The sequence below is a fragment of the Electrophorus electricus genome, chromosome 10 (genome assembly GCF_041902795.1).
Source record: "Electrophorus electricus isolate QZ-2024a chromosome 10, ASM4190279v1, whole genome shotgun sequence".
Classification (NCBI taxonomy): Eukaryota; Metazoa; Chordata; class Actinopteri; order Gymnotiformes; family Gymnotidae; genus Electrophorus; species Electrophorus electricus.
The window spans coordinates 27,530,332-27,558,044 of record NC_137506.1 but is presented as its reverse complement, the minus strand read 5'-3'; the positions used below and the strand labels follow the sequence as shown (position 1 = coordinate 27,558,044).

The 27,713-nt window shown below is 39.7% G+C and overlaps 1 protein-coding gene across 2 annotated transcripts; it reads left to right on the top strand.

Moving 5' to 3' along the window:
* On the top strand, window positions 1–27,334 carry insyn2ab (inhibitory synaptic factor 2Ab). 2 transcript variants are annotated; one of them, XM_027008885.3, is made up of 5 exons: window positions 1–473; window positions 7,605–8,697; window positions 12,895–12,966; window positions 25,643–26,118; window positions 26,245–27,334. In XM_027008885.3, the coding sequence occupies exons 2-4, from the start codon at window positions 7,610–7,612 to the stop codon at window positions 25,824–25,826; spliced, it is 1,344 nt and encodes a 447-aa protein (XP_026864686.2). In that variant the 5' UTR covers window positions 1–473; window positions 7,605–7,609; the 3' UTR covers window positions 25,827–26,118; window positions 26,245–27,334. The 2 variants fall into 2 exon arrangements, with proteins under 2 accessions (XP_026864686.2, XP_026864685.2); XM_027008884.3 differs by having other exon boundaries at window positions 12,892–12,966.
* Window positions 27,335–27,713: the final 379 nt, after the last annotated feature.

Genomic DNA, 27,713 nt, shown 5'->3' with positions numbered 1-27,713 from the left:
ACAAGGACTGCAGCAACGGAAGACAGAGATCCTCTGCGCATCTGCGTGTGAGAGTGTGTGAGTGTCGTGTGCTGAAAGCGCGTGTGTGAGTGTGTGTGTGAGTGTGTGAGACTCTCTCTCAGCGTTGTGCAAGCCAGAGTGGGATACCCTAGACCCTTCTGGAATTTGAGCACTCCTTCCCCCAGGGCAAACCTCTCACCAACGCTTCCAAGCCCTTTGGATGTGCAGCTGCATCTGCACCTCCAAAAGCTTGACCCCCGTGCCGCGCAGACGTACGTGTGCGTGAGCTGGGTCTCTGCCATCCACCGACCCCGCAGTGAGCGACAGCGAGCAACACCTTGTCCGCCCGCCAGCCACCCATCGTACATGGCTTGCCTTCCCAAGCTCTCCTGGTGTGATCCATTAGCTGCACGGATGAGTCCCAGTGCCTCAGGAGGCTGCCGCTCTCACTCCGCTCTCATGGTCCTCTCAGGGTGAGTCCGCCATCCTCCTTCTCCTCTGCTTTCAGATCAGGCACTGTGGCCGGGAGGCTTCCATGGTTGAGCTTTGCACAGAGCTGTGAGCTGATCTCCAGACAGTTGTTAAACGCTTGATGGAGATCTGTTCGACTGATGGTTATTTACTGGGCTGGAGCATGGGGAGTAAGTCTTTGGTAAGAGAGTGGTGAATCACACTTCAGCTGCCGTTCCATTATAAACTGATATTTCATGTTACTTTTTGACCTTAGGGTACAGGAGCAATACAAAGTGTCTGTGCAAGACCAGGAATCAGTATTCGTAGTAGTAGTTGATTTATGTTTTTAGGATGATTGTAACCATAAGTTATGAAGGACCACGATGTTGTGATTGAAGCTGATTGTCAGTTATTTGTTCTGCTTTTATGATGTTTGTTTCCTAAAATGTCAAAATAATGTTTCAATTTCTTTTTACAAGAAATCCACATAGAAATAAAAAATGCAATTTCAATATTTAAAAAACAAATAGCATTAAAATATTGAATTTTTTGGCTAAGTATTGGTAATTTAAGGAAGAGGATATGCGTCAGCCAATGGATTGATTAGTTGATGATGTGACGATTTGTGTGCATTTACTATATGCGTTTAATGTGAACGCACTTATTTTATCCTGTGTGTCATGTAGAATTATGTTTAGGATTATTTTGGTCACATATTGCCTTTGTCTTGTGGTCCAGTGTGTGAGCAGCAACCTCAAAGACCTCAGGTAAAATCTCGTCTATAGGTTTTAGACTCTGGAGAAGTTGTTAAATTCAGCAGTGTTCAGCAATAAAAGCACTGAGTGGTCAGTGATGAGTGATGGCTGCTTTACTGGAATATTTACCAATGCAGAATACAGAATGTGTGTGTGTGTGTGTGTGTGTGTGTGTGTGTGTCTGTGTGTGTGTGTGTGTGTGTGTGTGTCTGTGTCTGTATCAGTAGACTTTAAATAAGGAGAGAAACAAAGGAGGCAATCTAGGTACTAGTTACACATGGTTAATAATCAGGTGATTGAGAGTGGGTCAGGTGTATGTGTGTGTGTGTGTGTGTGTGTGTGTGTGTGTGTGATAAAGAAGAGAAATTTCCTCCCTGTCACATTCTGAGCATGTGATGATATGCTCCCCTCACTGTAAGAGAATGATACAGTGCCTCTGTATGAAGCAGCAGATCACATTCTTCCTCAGAAAATAACTTGCCCACTCTAAGGCTTGCTCACATACTCTTCAGTGGGAGAAACACCCTATTACTTTTCTTCTCGTTCTCCAGGAAGAGATTAAACTCACCTTTATTTCTCCTTCTCAATAGCCAATTCACATCTTTCTCTTTCCCTTTGTCTGTCTATCTCTCTCTCTTTCCCTCTGTCTGTCACACACACACACACACACACACACACACACACACACACACACACACACACACACACACACACACACACACACACACACACTGCTTACCTCCTTCTGCTGCCTTCCAAGAGGACATATTTGAATCTTTTTGTCTTGTTTCCTGACATTCGGTCATGATTCCTTCCCCTGGCAGGATACTAGGCCAGGTCAGGTGGTGTTCCATCACTCGCATCTCTCTGGTTTTCTGTTTGTGCCATTGTCTACCTCTCTGCTCCTCATGAGCCTTTCCCTTCAAAACCCACCTTTTGCATTTCTCCTTCTCTGTGATTTCTCAATTGGCGTTTAATATTTCAAATGCTAGTTCACATTACATTTGGTACATTAGAAATAATAATTCCTAAAGATCTATGACATTGATGAAATAATTAGAGATGGACCAAGATGAGCACAGTCAGTCAATAGTTAATAAACATCAGCAAGCTTTGCCTCTTTACCTTCTCTCTCTCTGATTTTCTCTCTCTCTCCCTTTCTCCCCCCATTCAAAAGGAAATTAATCACTTCTCTCTGTACATCGAAAATCCAGAGCAGGATTTTTCAGCACTTCAGCTTGTTAGCAGGATTAGCCCTGCACGACTCATTTGTTTCTCCCTGCGCAGGGCAGCTGTAATAGCAGCCATCTGATCCCACTGGCTTCCTCCTGTACTTTAAAACTGTGCCTTGCCAATAAGATGGCTAATCCAGTGTCAGGAGGAACATCTTAACATGTAGTTGCCAGGCAGAGAAAGAAAACATTGGTCTTTGTACAGCAGGAGAGAATGTTAAGGGTGGGAGAATACTCATTCATCTAAACAGCTGTAAGTGTCTGCACAAGAACAAATGCTAACCTAAGTCTTGTGAATATTAATCCACCAGTGAAGGCTACAGCAGGCAAGCCTCGTCTATATGGGTCATATGATGTGTGTAGCAATACATTATCACATCATGGTTATGGCAAGCCCATGCAAACAAATATAGCATACTGAAACATGGTATCTCTGTACCAATTAGTAATTTAAGTACTGCAGGCAAAATCCACCATTTTACCATAGTTTTTGTTCCAGTTATTCAGTTATACCATCAGCTGGGTGGCATCTTGATTAAGGCTACCTAAAATGTTCACCTTTTAGGCTGAATTCTTCAACAGCTAATTGTATATAGAGGTGACACTGATCTAGCAACTTTACTTTTCACTTGTTGGGGATTTTAGGTTGGGCAACCATGTGGAAGAAGCTCAATGTTACGCTAGCTTGAAAAATCATTACACTTTTGCCTATGCTAAGGCTTATAGATACAGTCCTGTCAACCTTGAATCCTGTGCAAAAAGAGAGGTAGAGATCATTTATGTGGAGATAGGTAACCAGAGAGAGCGAGGGATTAAAATACATTATGTCTAATGAAGAGAGAGAGGGGTCAGTTAATAGATAATTTAATAAAGTGTTTTGTTTTTTATATATAGTAAAGGCAATCTTAACGTGCATACAGTCTCTACAGGCCACTGTCTTTATATAGTATTACTGCAGACCTGCAGAGACATTTAAATGTCTACCAGCATCTACTGGAAATGTGTGCTCTTATGGATGGCCAGAATACAGTCTACACAAAATGACTCAAATTCAATATTATATTACAGTAATGTCTTTTTTAAAGATAGAATGAAATATGACATTTGAGTGTGTTCTCAAACGAACCACAGTGCCAGGCATGGCTCGAGACTAACCTGGTTAGACTGCTTACCATTTACACTACTACTATATGTCTGGGGAGTAGCTATGACATTTCCCATTACTCACATCATATTTAACCTTCGTAATATGACCGAGACCAGTCCATTTGTAAAATTACTCTGCATTGTAAAGAGAGAAAAGCTGAGGAAAAATAAAAAATTGTGAAGAGAAATGACTGGAACAGATAAATCATTGAAGTGGATTAAATGTGCCTGTGGGGTAACACTGGGCTCATCAAATAGTACGCTATGTTGGCCATTACAAATAACAGCCTAACCAATGATCACTAGAGGTCCCTTGACCACCTTATTGAAATGATTTTCTCCATGAAGTCATGTTTCTGTGAAACATATTATTGAATATGATTTGACTTTTGATAATATGCTGAAAGACGAAATGATTGAAGACAATTTTGAAATGGACAAAGTGTACCAATTATAAGCACACAGAGATATAAGGTAGAGTGAAAAAACTGTTGATCGTATAGGAATGAAAATATATATGAGATGTGGTTTTAAAGGAAAGAACAAACAGGTAAAGTTCAAAACCTTTCTTCCACTGCAAAGAGATATCCATATCTGTATTTAAGACTATTACAGTAATGGACAATCATCTGTAGAGGGTGAAGTATATTTAATTTCTATTGAGTGATCTTATGAGAAACTGCCAGCTCGTTTGCACAGACAACACGGTCTCTTAAAGTACACGAGGAGATTTAAGAGGATTACTTTTGCAATTTTAGATTCAATACATTATTCATAATCCTGGGGATGACTGTGGCCAAATCACCACTGTCGAAGGGGGACCTCTGAATAATAGCACTTACATAGCGAGAGACAGAGAGAGAACAGAATCTCTGCTCTGTTTGCATTGTATGAATCCATATCGGGTGCTTTAATAACATTAACTGTATCAAAATAAATCAGAGTAAATTATTTAATAGATTACTGTTATCAAGCAGTATTATTATAAACACTGAGTATTTTAGGGGCCTCTGATGTTTCTGATCCATGCACACCAAAATGAGCAACCAGAAGTCAAGATGGCCAGATATGACCAGTGGTCTGAATGGATGAATTACATACTAATACTAATCAGTTGAAATTTCTGCAGTTATATTCCTGCTATTTTATACTTTCTAACAATTATTCCATGCAGTATTTCTTAAATGCTTGATTAGGTGAGAAGACAAAGTTATTATATTTATAATTTGGGTTTAGAGACAAATTTAGAGACAAATACTGAATCGTAATCCACAGAAGTACGTAGAAGTCTAAGGCCACCCAGGAAATATGTTATTATCTGGACAGTAACTTCAGGCCAATTTATGCATGTGTATTCATGATAAATATTACTATACATTCTGTTATACAAACCAAACTACAGCTAAATTATGTTCTAAATAGAACAGTACTGATAATGAGTGAAATGAAATTTTTCCTTAAACTTAATCCAAAATTAATTCCACTTCACAGGTGAGATACAAATGTGGCATTAATTGAATGATCAAATCAATTAATCAGTCAGGCATGGCCATCTGTTTGTAACAAGTAGATGATATTAGCAAATGAGACATAGGTGGGACTGCAGATTCTACTAGAGCTCAGGCATGCGTTGCATTATCTGCATTTAGTTCTATCATAGTTCTGATTTCTAAATTTTGTCAATGGATTTTTGGTATAAGATCATGAGATTCAGGATCAACAAAAGCGGTAAATACATGAAAGCTTCCACATTTTGTATCACATTTTGCAGCAGTGACTACGTGAATGTCTCTCTTCATATTTTCAGTGCTTTAGCAGTTTACAATCGACATAGTACTCTGCTCGTTATTTTGAGAGGTGGAATAGAACTGATTGTATCTTGAGAGAGGACAGCTCAATGCCATGGCAAGCAAAAGTGTATCACCGCCAACTCAGATAAGCTTACGCAGTGAACATCAGACACATAGAGACACTGAAGCTGCCTGACGGCTCAAAAGCCAGGTGTTCATGCTCTCACTGAGTCGTGCCTAGATCACTCTCACTGATACTGATCGAATGTCCAAATATATTGATGAATTAACTATGCTCACAACAATCGAATTTCTTATAGGATCAAGTGTATCTGTGGATAAAGTGCATGCAGCCTTTTAATGTTATTAAAAATCTTAGTGATCTTTCAATTGGAACAATTTGTTAGAGGAACGAGGTGATGGGAATGAATCTATTTCTAAATCTGCTGCTGTAACATTTATATTCTAGTGAGATATTCCTAATGGTGAAATACCTGTTGAACTGAACATGTAAATGATGTACTCTGAAATGACTGAATTTGTATTTGAACTGAGTGAATGGGTATTGGCTGCTATGATGTACAGTTCATTTGTTTTGTTTCGGTCGGGCTTTGGTTTCTAAGGACCAGCTGATCACTGGTTTCCAGTTCACTCTAATCACATATTCATGTCTAGTCAATTGTGGGTTATTTCGGTGCATACATAATTTATTTGTTAGAGCAGTATAGTACATTAGCTACAGAATACAATACTAAAAGTATGCTGTATAAATTTGTCTATTGTAACGTGAATGTACAATTCAACCATTTTTGGCCCATTTCATTTCTGAACTGTCAAGAGATACTCTTAAATTTCATCTATTACAAAGTGCCCTCCCCATTCTAGTGTAACTAGGGATTTGATTTGGCATTTCCTATTTTGATGTTCTAAAGCATCCTTGGATTTCTGAAGTGTCTTATAATTTCTTATGATGATGCTTTTGTGACATTTTTGGTAATATTACTATATATATTCTGTTTGGATTTAAAAGTTGATGAAGTGGATAAAGATATCAACTTCCCTTTGTTCTAATTTATTTTGTCTTCAGGAAATGGTCTTATTGGAAACAGTTAGAGATTACTAAGGATTAATGCATGCCTCTGCTTCTAAAAGGTTCAGGTTCCCATTAAACCAGGTTGCAAATTATTGGGCTTCAGGTTTGGGTTTTCTAAATGGCAGCTCTTCTCCAATGATCTGTTCTGCAAAGCTGACACATTGTGGCTGTTACAGAGTTTTTTCCCCAAAATACTTTATTTATGTGCCTGACTATCCCTGTCAGTGAAATCTGAGTTGTAACCAACTGTTCCTTTTTCCTGAGGCAATGCACTGGACTGTGCAGCTATAACATTTCCCTTGACACATTAAGGGAACCAGGTATTCAGTCACTTGTTTGATTATTTTTGCACTCTGGTAATATATCTAACATTTTTTCAAAACTCTATATAACTAAAAAATGTTTACAATTAATATAACCATTAGCAAAGTATATGTGAGGCTTTAAAATGGGATTTAGAAAATTCTAAAAATATGACTTTTAATATTTTGTTCTTTCACAAGCCAAATTGTCTTGTATGTCCAGACAATTTGCCATTTCCAAGACAGATCAAATGGTGAAAAAAATGTATGGACAAATGAATAATCAGTTAAACCAAAACTTAAACCAAAACCAATTTAAATGGACACCATTGTGTCTGAGGTAGTTGAGTATGTGTCAAGGGGAGTCTGTACTCATAAGGTATGCATCATGAGGAGAACTGCATTATGATGATGATGATAAGCGCATTCCCTTAATGCTCCCTGCTAGAGTGTTTGGCATACTTTTTTGTCATCTCTTAATTGCATTTTTGTGGTTTTTTATTTGCTGCTGGGTGAGGAGCTGCATTTCTGATGCAATGCCACAAAAGCATTGTGTCACTCTGTATGCTGCAGCCACCTCATTCACAGCTCTTCAGCAGACGTCGCATCATTGAAGAGATGAAACCGGAGTGCACTGAATCTGAATACGGGTCGCTCTGCGTCAGCTGTGACTTCCACTGCTCAACAAAACAGTGGGGGGAAACGAAGCTTTGACTGCCAGGATGTTGCAAGCTGGTGAACACATGAAACTAGGCCATCTGCGCTTGAGCTGCAATCACTACCATTTTACTCATTGTACTCTCTCTCTCTCTTTCTCTCTCTTTCTGTCTCAGGAGTGATGGTCAGTAAAGAGGCAGGCCGCTTTGCCCTGTCAAACTCTGAGTCAGACTCAGAGTGTGGAGGTCCGACCCTTGGGGGAGAGAGTGGCGTGTGTGCGGACGTAGCACGCAAGCGGAACAAAGCCCTGCAGGTCCGCTTCAAGGACATCTGCGAGGCCCAGAATGAGGTGGCACGCTTAGCCCGGGTCACTAGGGGGCGCTCTGTCTCATGCAAGATTGTACACAGGAGGTACATGACCATGCCAGCACGCCGTTCCATCCCCAACGTGACAAAGAGTACTGCAGTGCAGACCTCACCCGACCTGAGGAAGCGCTATCAGACTTTCCCCTTCGAGCGTAAGAAGGGACACACTATCAAACACACAGCTTTGGTGGAGAATTACCAGGGCCAGAACAATGGGTTCTTGAGTGATGTGAAGGGTGGGGAGGAGGAGCAACCATGCAGTGACAATGTACAGAAGACTCGAGTGCTTCTGCACAGCATGCCACCATGCAGCAACATGCAGGACTTGTGCACTGGGCCAGACTGCCCAGAGAACAAACTCTGCCCCAGCAGGGAGATGAACACAAACTCTGACCAGTTGGATCTGGGGATAGAGGGAGGAACCCAGGGAGGCAGGTCAAAGCACAAAGGATTACCTAATGAGAGTGAAGAGGGGGCAGGACAAGGCCCAATCTGTTCCAAGACCTCCTCCTCCACTTACTCAATGCAACCTCTGCAGGACAGGGGGGGCACTTCAAAGGTCACTGGCCCCATTGCATGGACATCTTTGACACAGGTAGAATGTCTGGAGAGTCCTTCTACACATTGCAAGCGCATAACAGAAGCAGCACAGTTGAACGGCCTGCAGTCCCAGGCCCGGGAGGCCCTCCAGGCTCACTATCATGGTGGCCACGGGAGCATGGACCCTCAGGTGGCCACCAGTGCTCGCAAGTGTGTGCAGGTGATTCCACTGCCCGGGGTGGAGGGGGATGTGAAGGCTAGGTTGCAAGCCATGGAGACTCTCATCAGCTCCAGCCAGGAGACCATCAAGGTGCTGCTGGGGGTCATTCAGGAGCTGGAGAAAGGAGAGGCACAGCGGGAGGGGTGAGTCACAGCCTATATATAAACACGCATGCCATTCAGCTGCAATCACCGGCTTCTTCGAGGCTTGGCATCCACAAAAAGGCGTGAGATGAAAAGCCAGTGATTACATGAACCTGAGATTGGTTCACAGGATGGTGTGTGAGCTTTTTTAGTGATAAAGCTTTGTAAGACATCTCATCCTCTGTCCAGGGGGACCTCTGAACCATACCATTTGGTTTAGTCCCTACTCTAACACATGATTAATCTCATCTGGTAATTAGTAAATCAAGTGCATCAAGTATCAAGTACAACAAGAAGCAAGTGCATGAAACCAAAGACAACAATAAACTGTGCAGTTAATTTACATTATGTTAGGCAAGTTATTTAATTGAAAAATATTTCAAATAACTAATAAAATTATTAGCAAAAAATTCACCTTCAGCTGACTAAATACGTCTCAGTATTTACACAATTTTCACAACTTTCCCATCAAATCACCAAACTTCATGCAAACCTGCTATTCATCATTTTTTTGCCAATACCTTTAAAAATTCTAATTAAATCTAAACAATATAATTAGATATTTGGTCACAATAATAGTGGGGTTAAGCTAAATGACCCCAGGGTGATTCTACAAGGCTTGTTTTCAGGTCAGTGGTGTGAAAACAGGGAAAGCTCAACTAAAGTAGCCTCCTACTTCACTGTGTGGGGACTTTCACAGGCATGAAGCCAAACTTCACCTACCATCTCCTACCACCTACCGTCACCAAATGCCAACCCGTGAAGAGAAAAGAGTGGGATACAGTGAGAGCCCCTCATGTTTAATAATGTCCCTCTGTTAAAGGCTCCTGCCCAAGAAGCTGAAAGTTCAAAAATCAGAACCTGACTCAGCTCTTGAATAGACTGGAGTTACATTAGGAGATATTTCTCAGCAAAAACCCCAGGGTTGAATGAACAACTACAGTGTTTAACTCTTACAATGGTCATTGTGTCTAGTTTGACTTATATAAACACTGAAGGTGTAGGTGTGCAGCTGTGACAGAGTTAGATATAATGTGTTATATGCAAAGAAGCTTTTGTTACACTTGTACTAAGACACCAAGGTACACATTAAAGACATCACTCTGCCTGACTAGTCAGACACTGCAGCATTATCATTAATAGTAGAAACAAAGCATGTCCACTGGTTTGTTTACCCTTAGGACCTTGGGTAAATGGCTGTGGGTTTCATGAATATAAACTGTCCTTGACGCCTTCCTTGAAGTATGTCAAATTGCCAACTCACCCTGGGCAGTGAACCTGGGATAAAAACCCCTCTGTCTGAGCATTAAAGGGCCCTCAGGCTGCGTGTAGGGCAGCTAATGGCTCTTAAGCCTGCTCCATATAGACAGGGGAGCAGCGGCACCCTGGCTAATCCTGCAACAGGAGAAAAGCAGGAGCCCTGCCTGGTCTCAGAAGCACAACCCCCCACACAAACAGCCTCAATTAGCAGTGCCTCATCAGGCAGGCCTTTAATCTTATGGAGGCGCATGGGCCTGTGTGTGTGTGTTTGCATTTGTGTGTCAAAGTGCCTTCCTGCCATTCGGGAGTGAGGGTGGGGGTAAGGGTGGGGGTGGCCCCTCCACTCTCTCTTGTCTGGAGCAGCAGCGTTGGAGGTGGAGAGTGGTGCTCCGGGAGCACATGAAAGGCCCGCACTATGCTCTGTGGGCTGGGAGAGCCACTACCGGTCGAAGGCTATTATGTGCCTCTCAGGGTGCGAGCAGTCCAGTATTAGAGCACAAAAACTGGCTGTGTCCGGACAGGCAGGGCGGGTGGGTCTGGAAATTGCTGAGCCCCCTAGCAGTTCCAGCAAGCGTGCTTGCGAAATGGCAGGCCGTGGTGCTCAGATGCTGCTCAGATGTCTGTTTTCGTGTCACCTGTGTTGGGTCTAAACTGAAAGAGAACCTCAAAGTTTATACCGCTTGCTTTAGTGAGATGAGCTGATGTTAATGGCTGCTGAACCAGACCTACCAGAGCATTGCTGCACTTAAGCCAGGGTGTCAGAATCCTAAGTTTAATAGCTTTACCAGTACAGCTCAGAGTTAGAGACCTGGATTTGAACCCAGCTTTATCCTGTGTTCCCTCAATTGGCCATCACAGTCCATCACCGCGAGCAGTCATTCTGCGGTCACATTAGCCAATGGTGAGCTTTTTCGTCAGCACTGACCCTTTCCAAATAGAGTCCAAATAGGGATTCAGCCCAAACTTCTTTTTGATTATCACTGCTGGTTCATTAGTGTGTCAATTACTCCAACAACCTTTCCAGACTGGCAGCAGATTTTCAGTAGCTGGCTGATGATCGTGATACGACTGTGTTTGAGAGGACCTGTAGTCTCTCAGGGCCTCCTCATACATTCATACAAAGTACCAATGACTGATCCAAATTTATAACTAAATCAGGGATGATCGGGCTATATAATTGGTAACCCAATACTCCAAAAATAGCTATTGGTTTGCAGGTTATTTTAGGACACGGTGGTGTTCATGGTAAAGCAGGTCTGTTCTTGGCAGCAATGTGTTTTCCGGTGATCATAATTTCCTAAGTGCACAGCAAGGCAAGCGAGGACCCAATGGATCTTGCCAAAGTAACACATTGGAACACAACATGTTCACACTTTAAAACTACGTTAGCATACTTTTAACTAAGTGTGTAATGTCAGGAATGCTGCAGCAGCCAGGCCACACTTCACAGGTTTACTGACAGAGCATGGCATCATACTCCCCTACTGTACTGAATCCAGGGCTCGCCTCCAACCAGTGAGCACAGAGTGCCTTTCAGCCTAACTGACGTCCGCTGTAATGCAGGGGGATGTGCCAGCTACTTGCAACAAAGTGAAGCGCTTATGCGAAAGGCAGGAACATTTTGCTAGCAAGATGTGTCCAGCATCTATTTTAAGCCCTCTTGGTTCATGGTTGACAAGCTTTTTGGAGTTAAAGAATAAATACCTTTTCGACTCTAATTAAGGACTTTAACTTTTTGCCAAAACAAAGTCAGTGTGACATGCCTGTTCACATGCCAATTCACTTAGGAATTGATTCCTTATGCTGTCAACATCATAATGTTGTTATTTGGATAGTATGCCAATGAGGTCTTGCATTGCATTATAATTTCTGTCAGTGTCTGCATGTCAAATTATGAGTCAGCTGGCCTGGTCAGTTTCCACAGAAATGTTGTACTTTCAGGTAGAGTGAAAGGTTCATAGCAGAATGTCAGCTATAAAACCCTTTCTTACCTGTCACTGAAATTACACAGAGCAATGCTCATGCTTTTGTAAGCTTTATTTATCATACCATCTTCTGAGATGCTACAATACCTGTAATTACAGTGTGTAATTAGGAAATGAACAAAGGTTTTCTATTAAACCTGACATCAAGAAGACATTTAACTGGAGGATATTTCCAAAAGTGGGCACTCTTGCAAAGTGCCTGTGAACCAAAACCAGATTTTGCCTAGTACTGTATACTTAAGTGATCTTCAAATAATGGTTTGTCAGAAAGTTCCGTAAATATTGCATGTACATCAGAAATTCTTGAACAATGTCTGCATCACTCAAAGGGCCTCAGTGCAAGGTTATATAACTGCTGCACATATAAATACCCCAGCCGCATTACATGGAAATGGGTGCAGAATATCAATAGTCTTATGCTTCAGTGCACTGAAAAATAAAATGATCCAATTAAGTTTTCATTAAGCTGTAATGAAAGTGCAAAACTCTATGGCTTTCAGGTCCAGCGTGCTATTGTCCCAGGAGAAATGCGAGTGTCATGTCACTGCAGCACTCAAATAATACATCAAACCATGGCGACTTGCCCTGGCTGGTGCATGATCCAGCTTCTCTGCTCACATTGACAGTGCTGTAGCTGGAACGACAATGACAACATCGGACACCGGACAATAGGCAATGCCGATCCATAGCTCTGGGAAGGTCTCAAATGCTGCTCCCTTGCAGCTATGAAGTGAGCTTGTGATATTACACAAACTACACAAACTTCAAAAATGAACTGTAGTGAATTAGATGTCTATTGTTTTGATTGGGATTGTATATTTGACCTTCAGCAGAACAAAATTTCATCACTGAAAAAAGTTGAAAACATTTGTAGATAGATGATATTTGTGTGAGACGGTGTCAGAATAAGAAATTGACTTTTCACGTGTGTTCTGTATTTTTGTTTCAGCAGACTGTCATACCGAACAGGGCAGGATACAGCCAACTGTGACACATGCCGGAACAGTGCCTGCATCATCTACAGGTGAGACATTGCAGACAGTGGTTAGCATAACGAATGTGTATGGTTTGAGCCAGATAAAACCTTGGAGCATGACTGCTATTCTCTGCATGTCTTGATTTTTTTTCTTTTTTTAAAGATCTAAAGAATGCTTTGTAAAGTATTAAAAATGTTTATTTGATCCTAAATTATAGTAATATATTAAACATCAAGCAAATATTTAACAAACAACAACAGCAGAAATATAATATTTCTCATCAGAAGGGGAGAAATTCTGGTGAAATAACTTTTATCATTTACTGGATGCTTGAATGGTATTCAGAGCACGCACTTTGTATATGTACAATATGCACCAAGATGAGCAAGATTAACCTAATTAGAAAGAAAACATGATTTAGGTTTCCTGGGGCATGAACTGAGCCTCTTTCTCTATATAACCTTTATGTTATAAATGTGCATTGAAATGTGGGTAGGTAAAGGCTTTTATGTACAAAAAGCCAGTAGCAGCAGAACATGATAAGATAAGGGTAAAGCATGTTTGCTATTAGGGCAGCTATACAACAGTTTAGTAGCAGCCAGCTGGCCACGGGTAGGAACTCCCTCAGTTCCATCATGCTGCTGCATTGCAGCAAAGCTAAAAGGGTCAAGAGAAGATTTTCTTATCTGATATGTTTCTTTATGGTGTTCCATGACACTTTACAACACTTCTTAACTTGCATACAACTTGAATTCACACATATATCTGGCAAACATTCCGTGACCATCAGAAAGGATAGATTGTTCTATAGCCCTGCTGGAGGAAGGAAAATCCATTTTGTAGTCTCTAGCCCTTTTAATCAAATGTTTTTGTCAGCTGCATTGAGCAGGACATGTGAATTGCCCCACATGTCTAAACCCACTAAGCCAATATTGCTCTGTTGCCGTTTTTGCTGTCAATTTTTTTAAATGAATATCACTGGTTGCCTTTGGGGTTGCATCAGATAAAATAAAATAAAATAAATAAAATAAGATAAAATAAATTCTGTAAGAAATTAACGTTTTACCGTTCACAAAAATATCATAATCACACGCAACTTTAATTTGGCAATTAACAAGAAAATCAAAATTAAATCCTTATCACACAACATTGGGCAACAAAATTTAATTTCCCATACTAAAATAGTTAGACCTTATAGTACTTTTCATGCTGAATTCAAACCTACTTTTAGAATTTTTATATCATGTTTTATATCAGTTTTTAACTGACAGGGCACTTTTACATGTGCTAGATTAAGTATATATGACTTATCCATAAATAAGGCTGTTGTTACACTTAAAATATGTACAAACTTGCTTCTAAAATGTACAATGTCTGATTTTTGCCCATATGTGGCCTCTGGAACATCCATCTTCAATGTATAGCAACAGTCCGCCAAAATGGTACTGCTTTTCCATACTATACACAATGAGATACAAGTACAGTATACCAGGACAACAACAACAGCAAAAAACTGTGGGTGATAGAGAAATTTTGAAAAGATATTTGGGTTCAGTGTACATATACATAAGAAACCAGGAAACAAAATCATATTGTCTCATATAGTCTCAATCAGTTGTCAGTGTTTGTCTCATACAACTTACCTCTGAATTCATTACCTTTTTTAAAACAATTCTTTAAACAAGTATAGTCTCTCTTCAGTGAATTTCAATTCCTTTAACATATATACACAGACACATACACAAACACACACACACCTCATTCAACCCTGCAAAGTAGACATATTCATGAAGTTTTTTTCAGGATCACCCCTCACATTGTGCCGCTTTAAAAAAAAAATTATTCAGTTGGACCTTTACATCATCAGTGCTGAAATGTATGTTAGTGATTCTCATTAATCATTTGGAAAATGTAGCTCTCCCCCCCTCACCTTTCAGACAGTGGTGGGAATAATTTATCTGGATTTATCACATATCAATTTAAATGTATGCATCTCATTCACATACTCAGAGAAATCAGTTAATGCTCATATGTGCATGTGCACATACATTAGCTCAAAGCAGCATCCTGTTTTTTAGAAAAGTACACTCAGTCCCATTTCTGTTGCATACACAAATACACACACACCCATGCAAATGCACACACACACACACACACACACACACACACACACACACACACACACACACACACACACACACACACACACACACACACACACTTATTAGTGAATATCATAGCGAATATCATGGGGCAAAACCAAAGTATTCTTTCACCAGTTTAATTAACATGTAAAAACATAAGGGGAGATGTATTACTGGCTGTAGTTGTGTGAACTCAGTGTTGAATAGCAAGGGCATGCATATTTCTTGTATCTTTTTTTATTGCTAATTTTCATGACTTTTAATTGTTCAGTATTGTAGCAGATATGCACAGCTCTATATTATTATTATTACCTGGGCTGCATCACTCTTACTGCAGTTTACATTTGGAATGGAAAGTGAATTATGCGATATATGACACTGTTAATGTAAACCATTTACAATTACTCTCTACAAATTGCAGATGAGGATAAGTGTGTAATTAATATGTAATTAATATACTAAGCAGGACAAAGTGATATATTTAGAGTAAAGGTTCACTCACTGTTTGCTGTATTAGAAAAAAAAATATTAGAAACCCCTGGTAGGTGTACAATTAGAAGGTAAAGGCCATTTGTTACCATGCACAATTTGTTAGTCATTACACTCATCAGAGCAGTGACACTGATGCATAAAAACATAAAAGGATATATGTAATAGATGAGGATATATGTCTAAGTCAGTTGTGTTAGGCTGAATTTAATCATAGTCACTAATCTAATCAAGAAAGTGGTAGGAGTTAAAACAAAGGTAAACATTTACATTTACATTTACTCTTATCCAGAGTGACTTACAAAAGTGCTTTGTCATTTACTCATAGAATAAATCCTAGCCAGTACAGTAGGTTAGAGTTCAATACACCAATGCAATAGAATACAGTTGAAATACAGGGATCAATGCTGATGCCTAGAAGTGTAGAATACACAAGCTCTATCTCAGAAAACAATAAGTGCAATAAACAATAAGTACTAGAGTTTGTTAGTCAACTTCAGTGTAATAAACAATACCCTACAACTAGTTTCAGTTAATCAACATATGAGCAGGGTCAGTGGTAATTTAAATATTCCACAAATAGGTGGGTCTTCTTTCTGTGTTTGAAGACTGCAAAGGACTCTGCTGTCCAGACAGCAAGCAGAAGTTCATTCCATCACCTCGGAGCCAGGATAGAGAATAGTCTCTATGTTTGTCTTCCATGAGACTTGAAGCAAAGTATTTCAACCCGAGCTGTACTTGAAGTACTCGAGGTATGGATCGGGCTTTGAGCATTGACATAATGTATGGAGGGACTTGTCCATTTTTGGCCTTGTACGCAAGTGTCAAGGTTTTAAATCTGATGCATGTAGCCAATGAAGGGAGCAGTGAAGTGACATGTGTGAACTTTGGAAGATTAAAGACCAGTTGTGCTGCTCCATTCTAGACAAGATGTAGAGGTCTGATGGCTCTTAGAGGAAGACCAGAAAAGGGCCGAATCCTTTATATGTTACAAAGGAGAAATCTGCAAGACCAGGTCAGATTTGAGACTTGAGTTGAGAAGGACAACTGGTTGTCCAAAGTTATGCCCAGGCTACCAACAGCTTCAGATGGTGATACCAGGGAGTTATTGATGGAGACTGTGAGGTCATGGAAACGGTTAGTAGTTCCTGGGATGTTTAGAAGCTCAGTTTTACTGAGTTGGAGATTCAAGTGTTGGGCTGTCATCTATGATGCAATTTCAGTCAAGCATGCTAAGATACATCTGGAGACCTTTGTGTTGGAGGGTGGGAAATAAATAAATAATTGGGTGTCATCAGCATAGCAGTGGTAGGAGAAGCCATGAGAAGATATTACATCACCAAGGGAATGGGTATACAAAGAGAAGAGAAGAGGGCCTAATACTGAGCCTTGTGGGACACCAGTGGTGTCTACATGGTTTGGATGTGGATCCTCTCCATATTACCTGATAAGACTGTTGCTCCACGTAGGACTGAAACCATTTCCATGCAGTGTTAGTCACACCAAGGCTGAAGAGGACAGAGAGGAGAATGTTGTGGTTTACTGTGACAAAGGCTGCCAAAAGGTCCAGAAGAATCACCAGAGATGACAGTTTGGCAGTTTTAGCAGCATGAAATTTCTCCATCACTGTTATGAGGGCTGTTTCTGGTGTGCGGGTTTATAGCCAGACTGATTGGTATAATGCAGCTGGTTCTGGATAATTGATTGTAAACTGCTCATTCAAGGCTTTTTGATAAGAAAGAGAAAGGTGATACTGCTCTGTATTTGATAACGTTGGAGCCGTCAAGTGTGGCCTTCTTGAGGATTGGTACCACCCTGCTGGTTTTGAATGCAGTTGGTACATGTTGGCACAGAAGATAAGGAGTTGTTGATGATGACAGAGAGAAAGGAAACAGATCTCTTGAGATCATCTGGAACAAAGTGGAAGGAATGGGATCCAGCAGACATGTAGCCCGGTTGCTGGAAGTCATGAGTTGATAATAATCTTAGGCAAATCTAGAGTCCATACACAGGCAACATTGTCAAATATCAAGCTAAAATATAAAAGCCACAAAGGTTCCCAAACAAGAGTCTCCATGACAGAACCCCCTTACCCCTAAACACACATCATTTTCAAAGCATGGGAGCAACCGCTGAGATGGTAAGACTGATGGTGGGACTGAGGGGAAGGCCAAAGCCAGGACCAAGGCTAAGTGTACAGGAAACCAGTGCACCATCCTACAGTGGGGATCCAAACATGGTTCACTGTGCAATGCCATATTGTAGCAAGCAGGACATAGGGAGAGAGTGAGGACAGGACATGACAGCCAGATTAAGAGGCTGCAGGGATAACAGTTCCCCTGTACCACGCAGCATGGGTCATCCTGCACAAAAGCAATGGAATCCTAACAAAGGCAGCATACTCAGAAGAGCAAATAGAGACAGGTATATATTGATGTATACAAAAACACAAAAGTATTGGATCTTTGGTGCAATTATAACCAATTGTTACGGATCCTCTACCTGATTCATGCTTACATTTATAGTTGAGCACAATCGGCCTTGCTCAGGAGCGGCAGCAGTGGGGCTTGAACCAGCAAGCTTCTGATTACAAGTCAAGTACATTAACAACTGAGCTACCACGAATGCTCTCATTAGGTCTTCGATTTAATTACTCACTATTCAGCTGTTTGTGAATATGAGTATATGTGCAACCAAGCTATCATTGGGAAGCCACTGAAGAACACTGACTCACCACATCATGATGTCCCAGCCTCAGTTTCTGGGCCAGTTCCTGTTTGATTGCTGGAGCAACATGTTTGTTGAAGTTTATTTTAAAGTGGTGGTTCTTTATGAAGATAGCTGATTGCTGTTAATTAGACCTTAACACAAAGTGGGGCCCATGGCATCTATCTAATTGGGAAAATGGCAGTTGGAAAAACAGACAGAGAGCCCCAGAAACCACCATGGAGCACAGTAAATTCCCTTGGTGGCTAGCATTTAAACCAATAACCTTTCCCAAATGTAGCCTATTTACTAGAGCCTTGGGATAACTATTGGACTAGGGTAGGGCCATGGTGATATTAAGGGTCAGCAATACCAGGCATCACATTATAACTAGGGAGTCTAGGACAGAGTAAGAAGACAGAGGTTGAAAGGTAAAAGAGCAATCAGGAATCAAACTAGAGAAAGCAGGAGCATTAGTATGAGAAAGCAAAAGCAAAAGGGCAGACAGGGCAGACACTGCTGAAGCTAACCCAGAATGGAGACCTTGCTTATGAGCAGAGTGCACTGCTGAAACAATGAGTGAGCACTGGCCTGCATTAGAATTGGATTAGAGGGCACTGTTGGAACCAGCAACTTGGTCTGAAAAATGAGTTAGGGCTCATAAAATCTCTAATGAACACAGCTGGGATAGCTGATCAGTAGGAGAGTAGAGACACAACCAAATGGGAAAAGTAGCAATTGTAGCAAAACATTCCTACATAACAATTTACTCGTCACTGAAAGAAGGACCACAGTAATGTCCTTAGTGTGCACCGGAACACTGGTTTGGACTAGAATAGGCCATGGTGTAGTTTGTGTTGTGGAGGCAAGGAATGTGTAGTCAGCAGCACAGGTTTTTCTATCTCCCCTGTTATGGGCTCTTGGCACTGGGCCACAACAGAAAGATGGGACAGGACAATATACAGCCAGACCAACAGTGGTTGGAGGACTAATGGCCATTAAGGAGAAAGGTGGACAGCCCAGACTATTCAAGGCATCAACAGGGTAATACATCTTAAGTATATGGAAACTGCAAGTTGTTCCTGCACAAATGGAGGCTGAGTAAACTGCAAAGCAGCTTTGGAAGCTGATAGAGCTGGACAGTGATGATGAATCAGGGGATTCAGGACAGCAGTCAAATGCAGTAGTGGTCAAGGAAAATAGAGTGAACTGAACAGTTGAATTAGTGATGCCAGCAGCAGTTAAGACAGTTCTGATATCTTTTCTTTGTATCTGCTGTATTATGATGTGTATATACTAAACTTCAGTTTGTTATGTACCTGTCTGGCTGCATCCATTGACATGATGTCTGACTTGTTGGAAAGTACAATTTATGTGAAAGTGAAATTTGTGTGAATAACCTTGCAACTCTGTATGCTGCACTGCTGTGATGAGGACATGGGGGGGAAAAGTGCATGAATTTGCAGTGTGAGTATTTGGACAGCTATATATATATAGAGAGAGAAACAGAACACTTCGGACAGAGGTCCTTCATCAGCTGTGCAAGCACAGTTCTTTTATATATATATATATATATATATATATATATATATATATATATATATATATATATATATATATATATGAGTGAGAAAGAGCGAGAGAGAGAGAGAGAGAGGGATGGGCTTTGAGTCTTGTTCCTCTCAAGGTTTTTTCCTTATGCTGTAGGGAGTTTTTCCTTGTCACTGTCACCCTTAGCTTGCTCACTGGGGGCTTGGACTTGGACATTTGTAAAGCTGCTTTGTGACAACATCTGTTGTAAAAAGCACTATATAAATACATTTTGATTTGATTTGATATATATTATATGGTTTGTTTCTCTAGAATCTCTAGTAATTTACTAAAATCTCTGTGTAATTTACTAATATTTCTCTCTCTCTCTCTCTCTTTGTAGTTTGCTGTTAGCATCCAAATTAGCTTAACTGATGTCACTTTATACACTGGTCTTTGAACCTTGCAGAACCTTGATACACCCTGGGTGTCTTAAAAAAAAGGAAAAAAAACCCCATAACATTATGTAACATGGGTACAAATTTCAACAGAAATTACAATTCTGTTAGTTAACATGTCTGCACACTAATTTATACTCCTACTCTGAAGCAAGTTAGATAGGCTGTAGGCCTAAGCCATAAGCTACATCTGCTACTAACAGTATTTTATGTTTAAGGGTATATTAATTTATATTTTAATGATTAATAAGGGAAAAAGGGAAAATAACAAAAAGATATGCAGACAAGAAGACAACAGAACTTTTAAACTTAAGCCAATGAGAAATGTACAGTTTCCCTAATGCTTTAATAATATCTAGCTAATATTGTCAAATTACAAATAATCTATAAATGTTCCAGTCTTATGCCCATTCAATATTTATTATTATTATTATTATTATTATTATTATTATTAATAATGATAATAGTAATAATAATAAACATTATGCACCTCCCTAGTCCATGCAAAAAGTTTGATAGAATTTTGTTTTCCATAAAGAAGTGTTGTCACTCATTGATTGCTGAAACAGTAATATGTGAAAAGAGTAATATGTAGAGAAATGGTAAAATGGTAAAATGTATAAATATAACAAACTTAATTAAGAGTGTAAATTGTATTTTGTTAATTCCTTAAATTTATTTTAAAAAGTGAAATCATTTTTTATGGGAACAGATATTGCCAAAAAGCTTGATTGTATCTTGATTTGATCAATGTTTATTGCTATTTGCCTTCAGTCTCATTCATGTCATGTCTTAAAATACACAAGTGGGTGTCAGCATACATTTGAAGAAGAAAAAACAGAATTACAGAATTAGATTTTTATCCCTTTCATCACATATTTAAAGAGTCAACATAAACTGTGTTAAATATATTTAAGCCTTGTAAGTGCTATGCATTATTTTTCATGTCTTTGTCCAACACAAATATCCTGTTAGCATTAGTTATTTACTCAAAGAGGGATTTCTTTCACAGTTTCTTTTATGAATCATATTTCTCATCATGAGCTGCAAGTCCTTAGCATTAAAGTATTTATTTTGGTGGAATGAATTGAAACAATCTACCACTTTAGGAGGATTCAGATGATTTCTTCTAGTTTAGGAACTCTCTGTGCATGTGATTACTTTCATTCCTCTAAGCTGTTAGCAAAGAAAGAAAAAGACAAAGAGGAGAGAGAGAAAGAGAGAGGAAATGGAGCCCTGCTGTGAGCCACTGATCACTTTCCTTGAATGCTATGCTGTAGTCAGCACTCATGATCTGAAACAGAGCAAAAAAGAGATTGCACTGTGCTGATTCTGAGTCATGTGTGGAGTGTGACCTGGTAGAGTGGATGGTTAGCGAGTTTGGTCTGTGAAGGCTGTTGGCATAATATACACCACAAGTCTGTCCAGCGCCTCCCACACCCGACTTCCTCTTTTATCCTGAAGGACTGGTCTGCTGATTGGTCAGCCCACTTCTCCCTTTTTCCTCCCTCTGTCTGACTGTAATCCTCTGAACCTTTCAGCATCGAATCCAGAGTAGTTTTGAGAATATAAACCGAAGAAGATGGATCCTAGGGGAGAATAGGAGTGCCAGTTGTTAGTGAGGAGCAGCAGCGATAGCCACATATTATAAAGCTGCAGGAAAGCACTATCATGAGCAGCTGTTTGCAGGCCAGGCTTTAGGACTGTAGTAAAAAGGTCTTTGAACAACCAAAACATGCCCAGTGACATGATTGACAGAGACAATTACCATGCTCTGTATCAAGCTGACCTAGACCTGGTCCTAAGGTAATAATGGGTTCAAGACACTAATTTCTGATTGCAAGTTTTGGGGGGACATGGGGCACACACTCCTCATGAAAAACTTAAAGCGAGACCTGAATAACCTGGCCACCTAGGTAATCTGCTCAGTCACAGGCTGATCTTCTAGCCTCACTGACTGCTTAAGAGCCACCATTGCCAAGCAAACAGAACACAATCAGTCTTAATTGAATGATCTCACTTTTTGCCAACAAAGACACCATGACTTTATAGAAAACCAAGTGTTCAAATATTTATTGCAAAATACAGAGCTATGCCTGTCACTCTTTTAGTGATAAAATACACTGGAGAATACTCCCTAAATCCTATTTAGTGAGTGTTTATGTGTGTGTGTGTGTGTGTGTGTGTGTGTGTGTGTGTGTGTGTGTGTGTGTGTGTGTGTGTGTGAGCAAAAGTATCCAAGCATAAAATTGAGAGAGACCTGGCGTTTCTTGTATTTGGTGTTAACAACAGAGGGACTTTTTTTTAACATTCATGTATCCATAACTATGCTTTCAGTCAAAAGCAGAGTAATATAAACCAGAATATTACAGTTTTCATATGTAAAGACTGGAAAGGGCATGTGACCCATAAGACAAGAGTTCATTGAATATTATCAGAAGAAAGTGATTCATTTTGATACCATAATAAATTTAATATATGCATGCATAAATCTGTATCCAAATTAAAATTACGTTTTTCTCAAAAGTCCTTTTACTGATTTTAGTTCATTCTCAATATGATGACTAAGTCTCTTGTTTGTAAAGAAACATCATGCAGCAGTTTATAAGAAGCACTAATAGGTTCCAGCACAGATGAATAACCTTATTATATGTCCTCCATTCAAACTCATCTGTGCAAAAACATCAGTTTTTTTATATTGTTGCACGGCACTTTTTTCCACTGGCCACCCACTTCAATGTGCAGATTGTGTGCACAGGAAGAATTATCCATCTACCCAGTGATTAATTATTCAACTGAGCCTGTGCACATGCTGGAGCACGACACCACTATCTTGTTGCCTTCCATCTGTATGAGCTGAGAATTGCTGAGCTTTCACAAGGGCCATGAAGGCACGATGCCCCTGCCGTCTAAATTTATCACCAGTGTGAGACGTTTTCTCCAGTCATTTCAGAAATATGCTAGGCCTTGTCACATTCTGTGGCTGTAATGAGAAACACAGTTGTTGACACACCAAACCGTGCACTGTAAAATAGGACATGAATTCAGAGGCGTTTTAGAGGAGTTTTATTTGCTGGGAAAAAAAATCACACAAGCAGCCATTATAGATGATGATCACAAAAGTCTGATATTCACGAATTGTATCTGCCCTGTGCCAAGGCATCCTTTACCAAGCAAAATAAACCAGAGTTTTCATTTAAATAAATACAATTGACTGTCACTGCTGTTGTAATTTACTTAGAGCTCTTTAATAAATGGATGTAATTGATGATCATGACTATATTGATTTGCATTCCATCATGTCTGTTTGTAACGTAATAAATAGGGTGTGAGGGGGCAGACCTGACGTTTAGAGTTACAGACTGCAGTGCTCCTCTAGCTCCATTCTGCTTATCAATGAGTCATTGCACACAAGCTGCGGGGGTTTCTGTATTTTATTTAGATCATCTTAAAAGAGGAGTAGGCTGCTAATTTAGAAGTTTAACCACTGCGGTTCCCAGAGATCAGATGAACAAGGAATTATGACTGGAGGGAGGGGAGAATGTTATATGGCTCAAGACAGACAGGCTGACACACATGACTACGTTGAGCCTGTATCCGATTCCTCACCTGTATCAAACCTTGTGGTGTAGCTCAAGCGCTTTCTTTTTTAAATACACAATTTTCTTTATTGAATAGCTCATATTCCAAGAAATATGTCATTGTTATTAATTTTTAAAATCTGAATTGTGGGTCTTAGAGACTTTGCTTTCTCCATTTTTATTTATGAAAACATTTTTATGTATGAAAACATAAAACAGCAAGTACAGGTATGTTATGTGCGGATTTATTGCTTTATTATTAATTTATTTTAAGCAGTAATGACATGCAGTAACTGTAATGCTGCAGACAATACTCAGACACTGGCAGAGTGGAACGAATGGTGGGACTGAATGGTTGTATTAGTCAGATAGCCAGGCAAGGATTGATACCAAAAGAGAAAGCAACCAAAACATATGTGGTAAATGAGAAGGAAAATGAGAACAGTCCAAGGTCAAATACCAGAGAAGGCAGAACAAACAGGCAACCAAACCAAAAGGAACAAGGGCAGAGACGAATATCAGAAAACAAAACAGATCAGTACAGACAGGCCAACACACAATAAACCCTTTGTATGCACACAGTGGTCATGGCAATACTTGCAAAGGCACATTAGAACGGAACAGGCTATATAGGTAAGCATAATAATGTACCGGTGAGGATGATTAATAATCAGGAGGGTGAACAGAGAAGGGAGCAGTGGTTGGTAGATTGGGGTGGAGTGACAGACAGGCTGCTGGCATTTGAATGCTGGGAGATGCAGTTTGAGATGGTGGTTGAATCAGTATCAGGGTTTGTGGGAAACGTGAGTAAGTAGGAATCCTTTTAGTAGTTCTTAATTCTAATCGAATTGCTCTCAAAACCTATGTTATGTTGCTGTTGCAGACACTGGGTGATGTATAGGTAACCAAAGGCACAATCCTCATCTGAATAGATAAAGTAGAGCTCCAATCTAGTGTCGACATTGGCCCTGAATATAAAGTGGTTTTCCTCTGTCAATCATTTTGCCATAGGCTAGCTTCATGCAGCAGGTAATGTGAAGAAATAAACAAGAGAACACCAGATGAAGCCAACGAAAATCAAGACCCATGAGAATCAGGAGAGAAGCATGGGTTTGATTACTAATAAAGTGGCTTACTTCTGAAGAAGGCTATGTGAAAGACAGCAAAGTGAAGAGAACAAATCCAGGACCACAGCAGCAATACAAAATAAGGGCAAAAGAGGGCACTCCTTATCCTATCCCGTGGACAGCAATTCAAACATAAAAGGACATGAAGAAAGAGTGTTATTTGGAGAATCTATGAGATCAGGCAAACTGAAATCAAATTGATGCTGAAGTTGAAATCAAAATTAGCCGTGGAATCTTATGGGGAGAGCATGCAGTATGCATTATGCAGCACTGCTTTGTCAGTGATGTGCTCTCACAAAGTGTGACCTTAGCAATTGACTTCTTTAAGGAAATGGCATTTTTAATTTATCATTTACATCAACCTGTCATTCCCCATCATATGCCTAAAAAGGACAATGTGTGCCTCCAAAATTCTAAAGCAATAAAACATAACCTTTTAGTAGATTTAAATGGTTTTTCCTTTATTTTAGTAGTTAGAAGGACCTGTTCTTACAGATTTGTAGACGTTTCCTACAGGCTACCATTTTGTTATTCCTGCATTTCTGTTGATTAAATCTTTATATTATCTTACAACATTTGCCTATATTGTGTCAACTTTCAGTAACCAAATTATGTGTTCTTTGTCATGCCTATGTTATGATTGAAGAATAGTTATAGCACAAGTAATCCTATCTTTCTTTCTCTTTAGTGTGGAACTGGACTTTAAGCTGCAAGAAGACAAACTGCAGCCCTTGATGAAAAGACTGTGTCCAACAGTGGATTTGCCCTACACATCCCTGCCTTACTCCCAAGAAGTGTTCACGTCCACCCCAAAACGCAAATCTAAGACTGAGGCCAAGAAGCATGCACGCTGGAAACTGTGGTTCCTCTGATGGATGTTGTTCTGAACAGCTTCCTTTGATCCGTGAATCATGTTCTATCAATATTTGGAGACCAGTATATAAAATTCTGCACTGAGAAATGTATATGAGGAAACGCTGCTGTTCTGTGCTTTGTGATTGTAGCACTGGGGACTGTATCAGTGGTTGGATTTTACTGAGGAATATCCTTTGTTTTCATTTCACAATCTTTTATAAACCCTGAGACTGGGAACTGCTGAGAATTCACCTGCTATCATATTTGCTGAAGAGGATTCCACATAAGGTTCCATGACTCATTTGCAAAGTAAGGAATGAAAGCTTTTTTGGATATATCTGGGTTCACATTATTTGTTTTCAAATCAATTACTTAACTAATGAAGATTTTGTCTTTCTCCTCTTTTCTCACCCTAACTCTTGTCTTCTCCTCCAGGCGCCCTGTAGAGCAGACAGGAACTTCAAATATAAAAGCTAACTCACCAAGATGCCAATCTGGATGTGCACCTTCACTGGCATTTAATCACAAGAAAGCACAAACTTTGGGAAATATAAAGTGGACATTTTATCTAAAACTCGTTTTTTCCCTTCCCATCTGTCTTTCTCTCTCTCTATAATGTTTGCCCATTTTTTCAGTGAAAGAGGGTGTTTACATAAAAATTGTCCATATTCTAAGTTATTCTGAAAGAAGGTGTGTGAATGCAGAATCAGTCAACTGCATGCACAAACGTTATGACTTTATAAACATATTTTTTTCATTTAAAAAAATGTTGAGGAATTAAATGAGTAGTTTGTAATATGCTGTGAACTAAATAATGATTAAATTTCCCTGTGAGTGTTCTTGGAAAAAAATATTTCTATAAAAGATATTGATTTTTTTTCTATTTAAAGAAAGAGTGTCTTTCACATTGAACAATGCCTATGGTAGTGTGACAGAGACAGCAGATTTTTCAAACACAATGAAATTCAGTTACATTGTGTCTTCATAGAGTAATTTAAATGTTTTGTACAATGCCACCCAAGTAACAGAAATCCTGGGTACATATCTAGCTGTAGCTGTCAAAGAGTACTATTCCTAAATCCACAAAACCGAAGAGTGAAATAATACTGGTGAAAAAAGAGGGCTATGTAAATATCTTATTTATGTTTTCAAACATTACTCAGACAGCTTTGCATTGGTTCCTCAAGAATTTTTAAATTCTTTCAAATGACTGCCTAGCCTACTTTGATTCCTGTGTCGACTAAATTGTTTTGTCTTGCACTCCACTAAACTAGAGATATGACCATCACCTACTACAAATTTCAGTTGTGTCCAAACATGAGCTAGATCATATGTTTTCACATTCATGAACATATTATTGCAGAATTACATTTAAATTGCATCGTCTAGACTAGCTTTTACTGTAGCATAATGAGACAGATGCATCGCTATACCTTGGGAAAGTGCAATTGATTTATATTGTGCAATATATTCTACATTTTATACTCTTTCTACCCACAAACAATGCATTTACAATAAAGAAAGAGCTGCAAAATTCAAAGTCTCTGCTGTCATGTTCAACCTGAACCACTTTTTCAATGTGATCCAAAGGAGCACTAGGTTGTTTGGGGATACTCAAAAAGTAGATCACAGCACTCAACTCATGGAAATGATTGAATAGTGTCATGAACAGGACTCAGCTGCAGAATTAGAAGGCTTCTTCACAAAAATTGACTGGCTCTGGTTCTGGTGTGCTCTACCGACATGCCCAATGATTGGACTGCCTCCAGCAGAACAACTGCTGTCCAGATATTGTTAGTCAGCAAATAAAATGTAAGTTAAACTTCACTCTCTACACCATACAGTGAATATTGTCTCATTAGTAAGTGAGCACAAACTACATTCTTTTCTGCATATACTTGTTA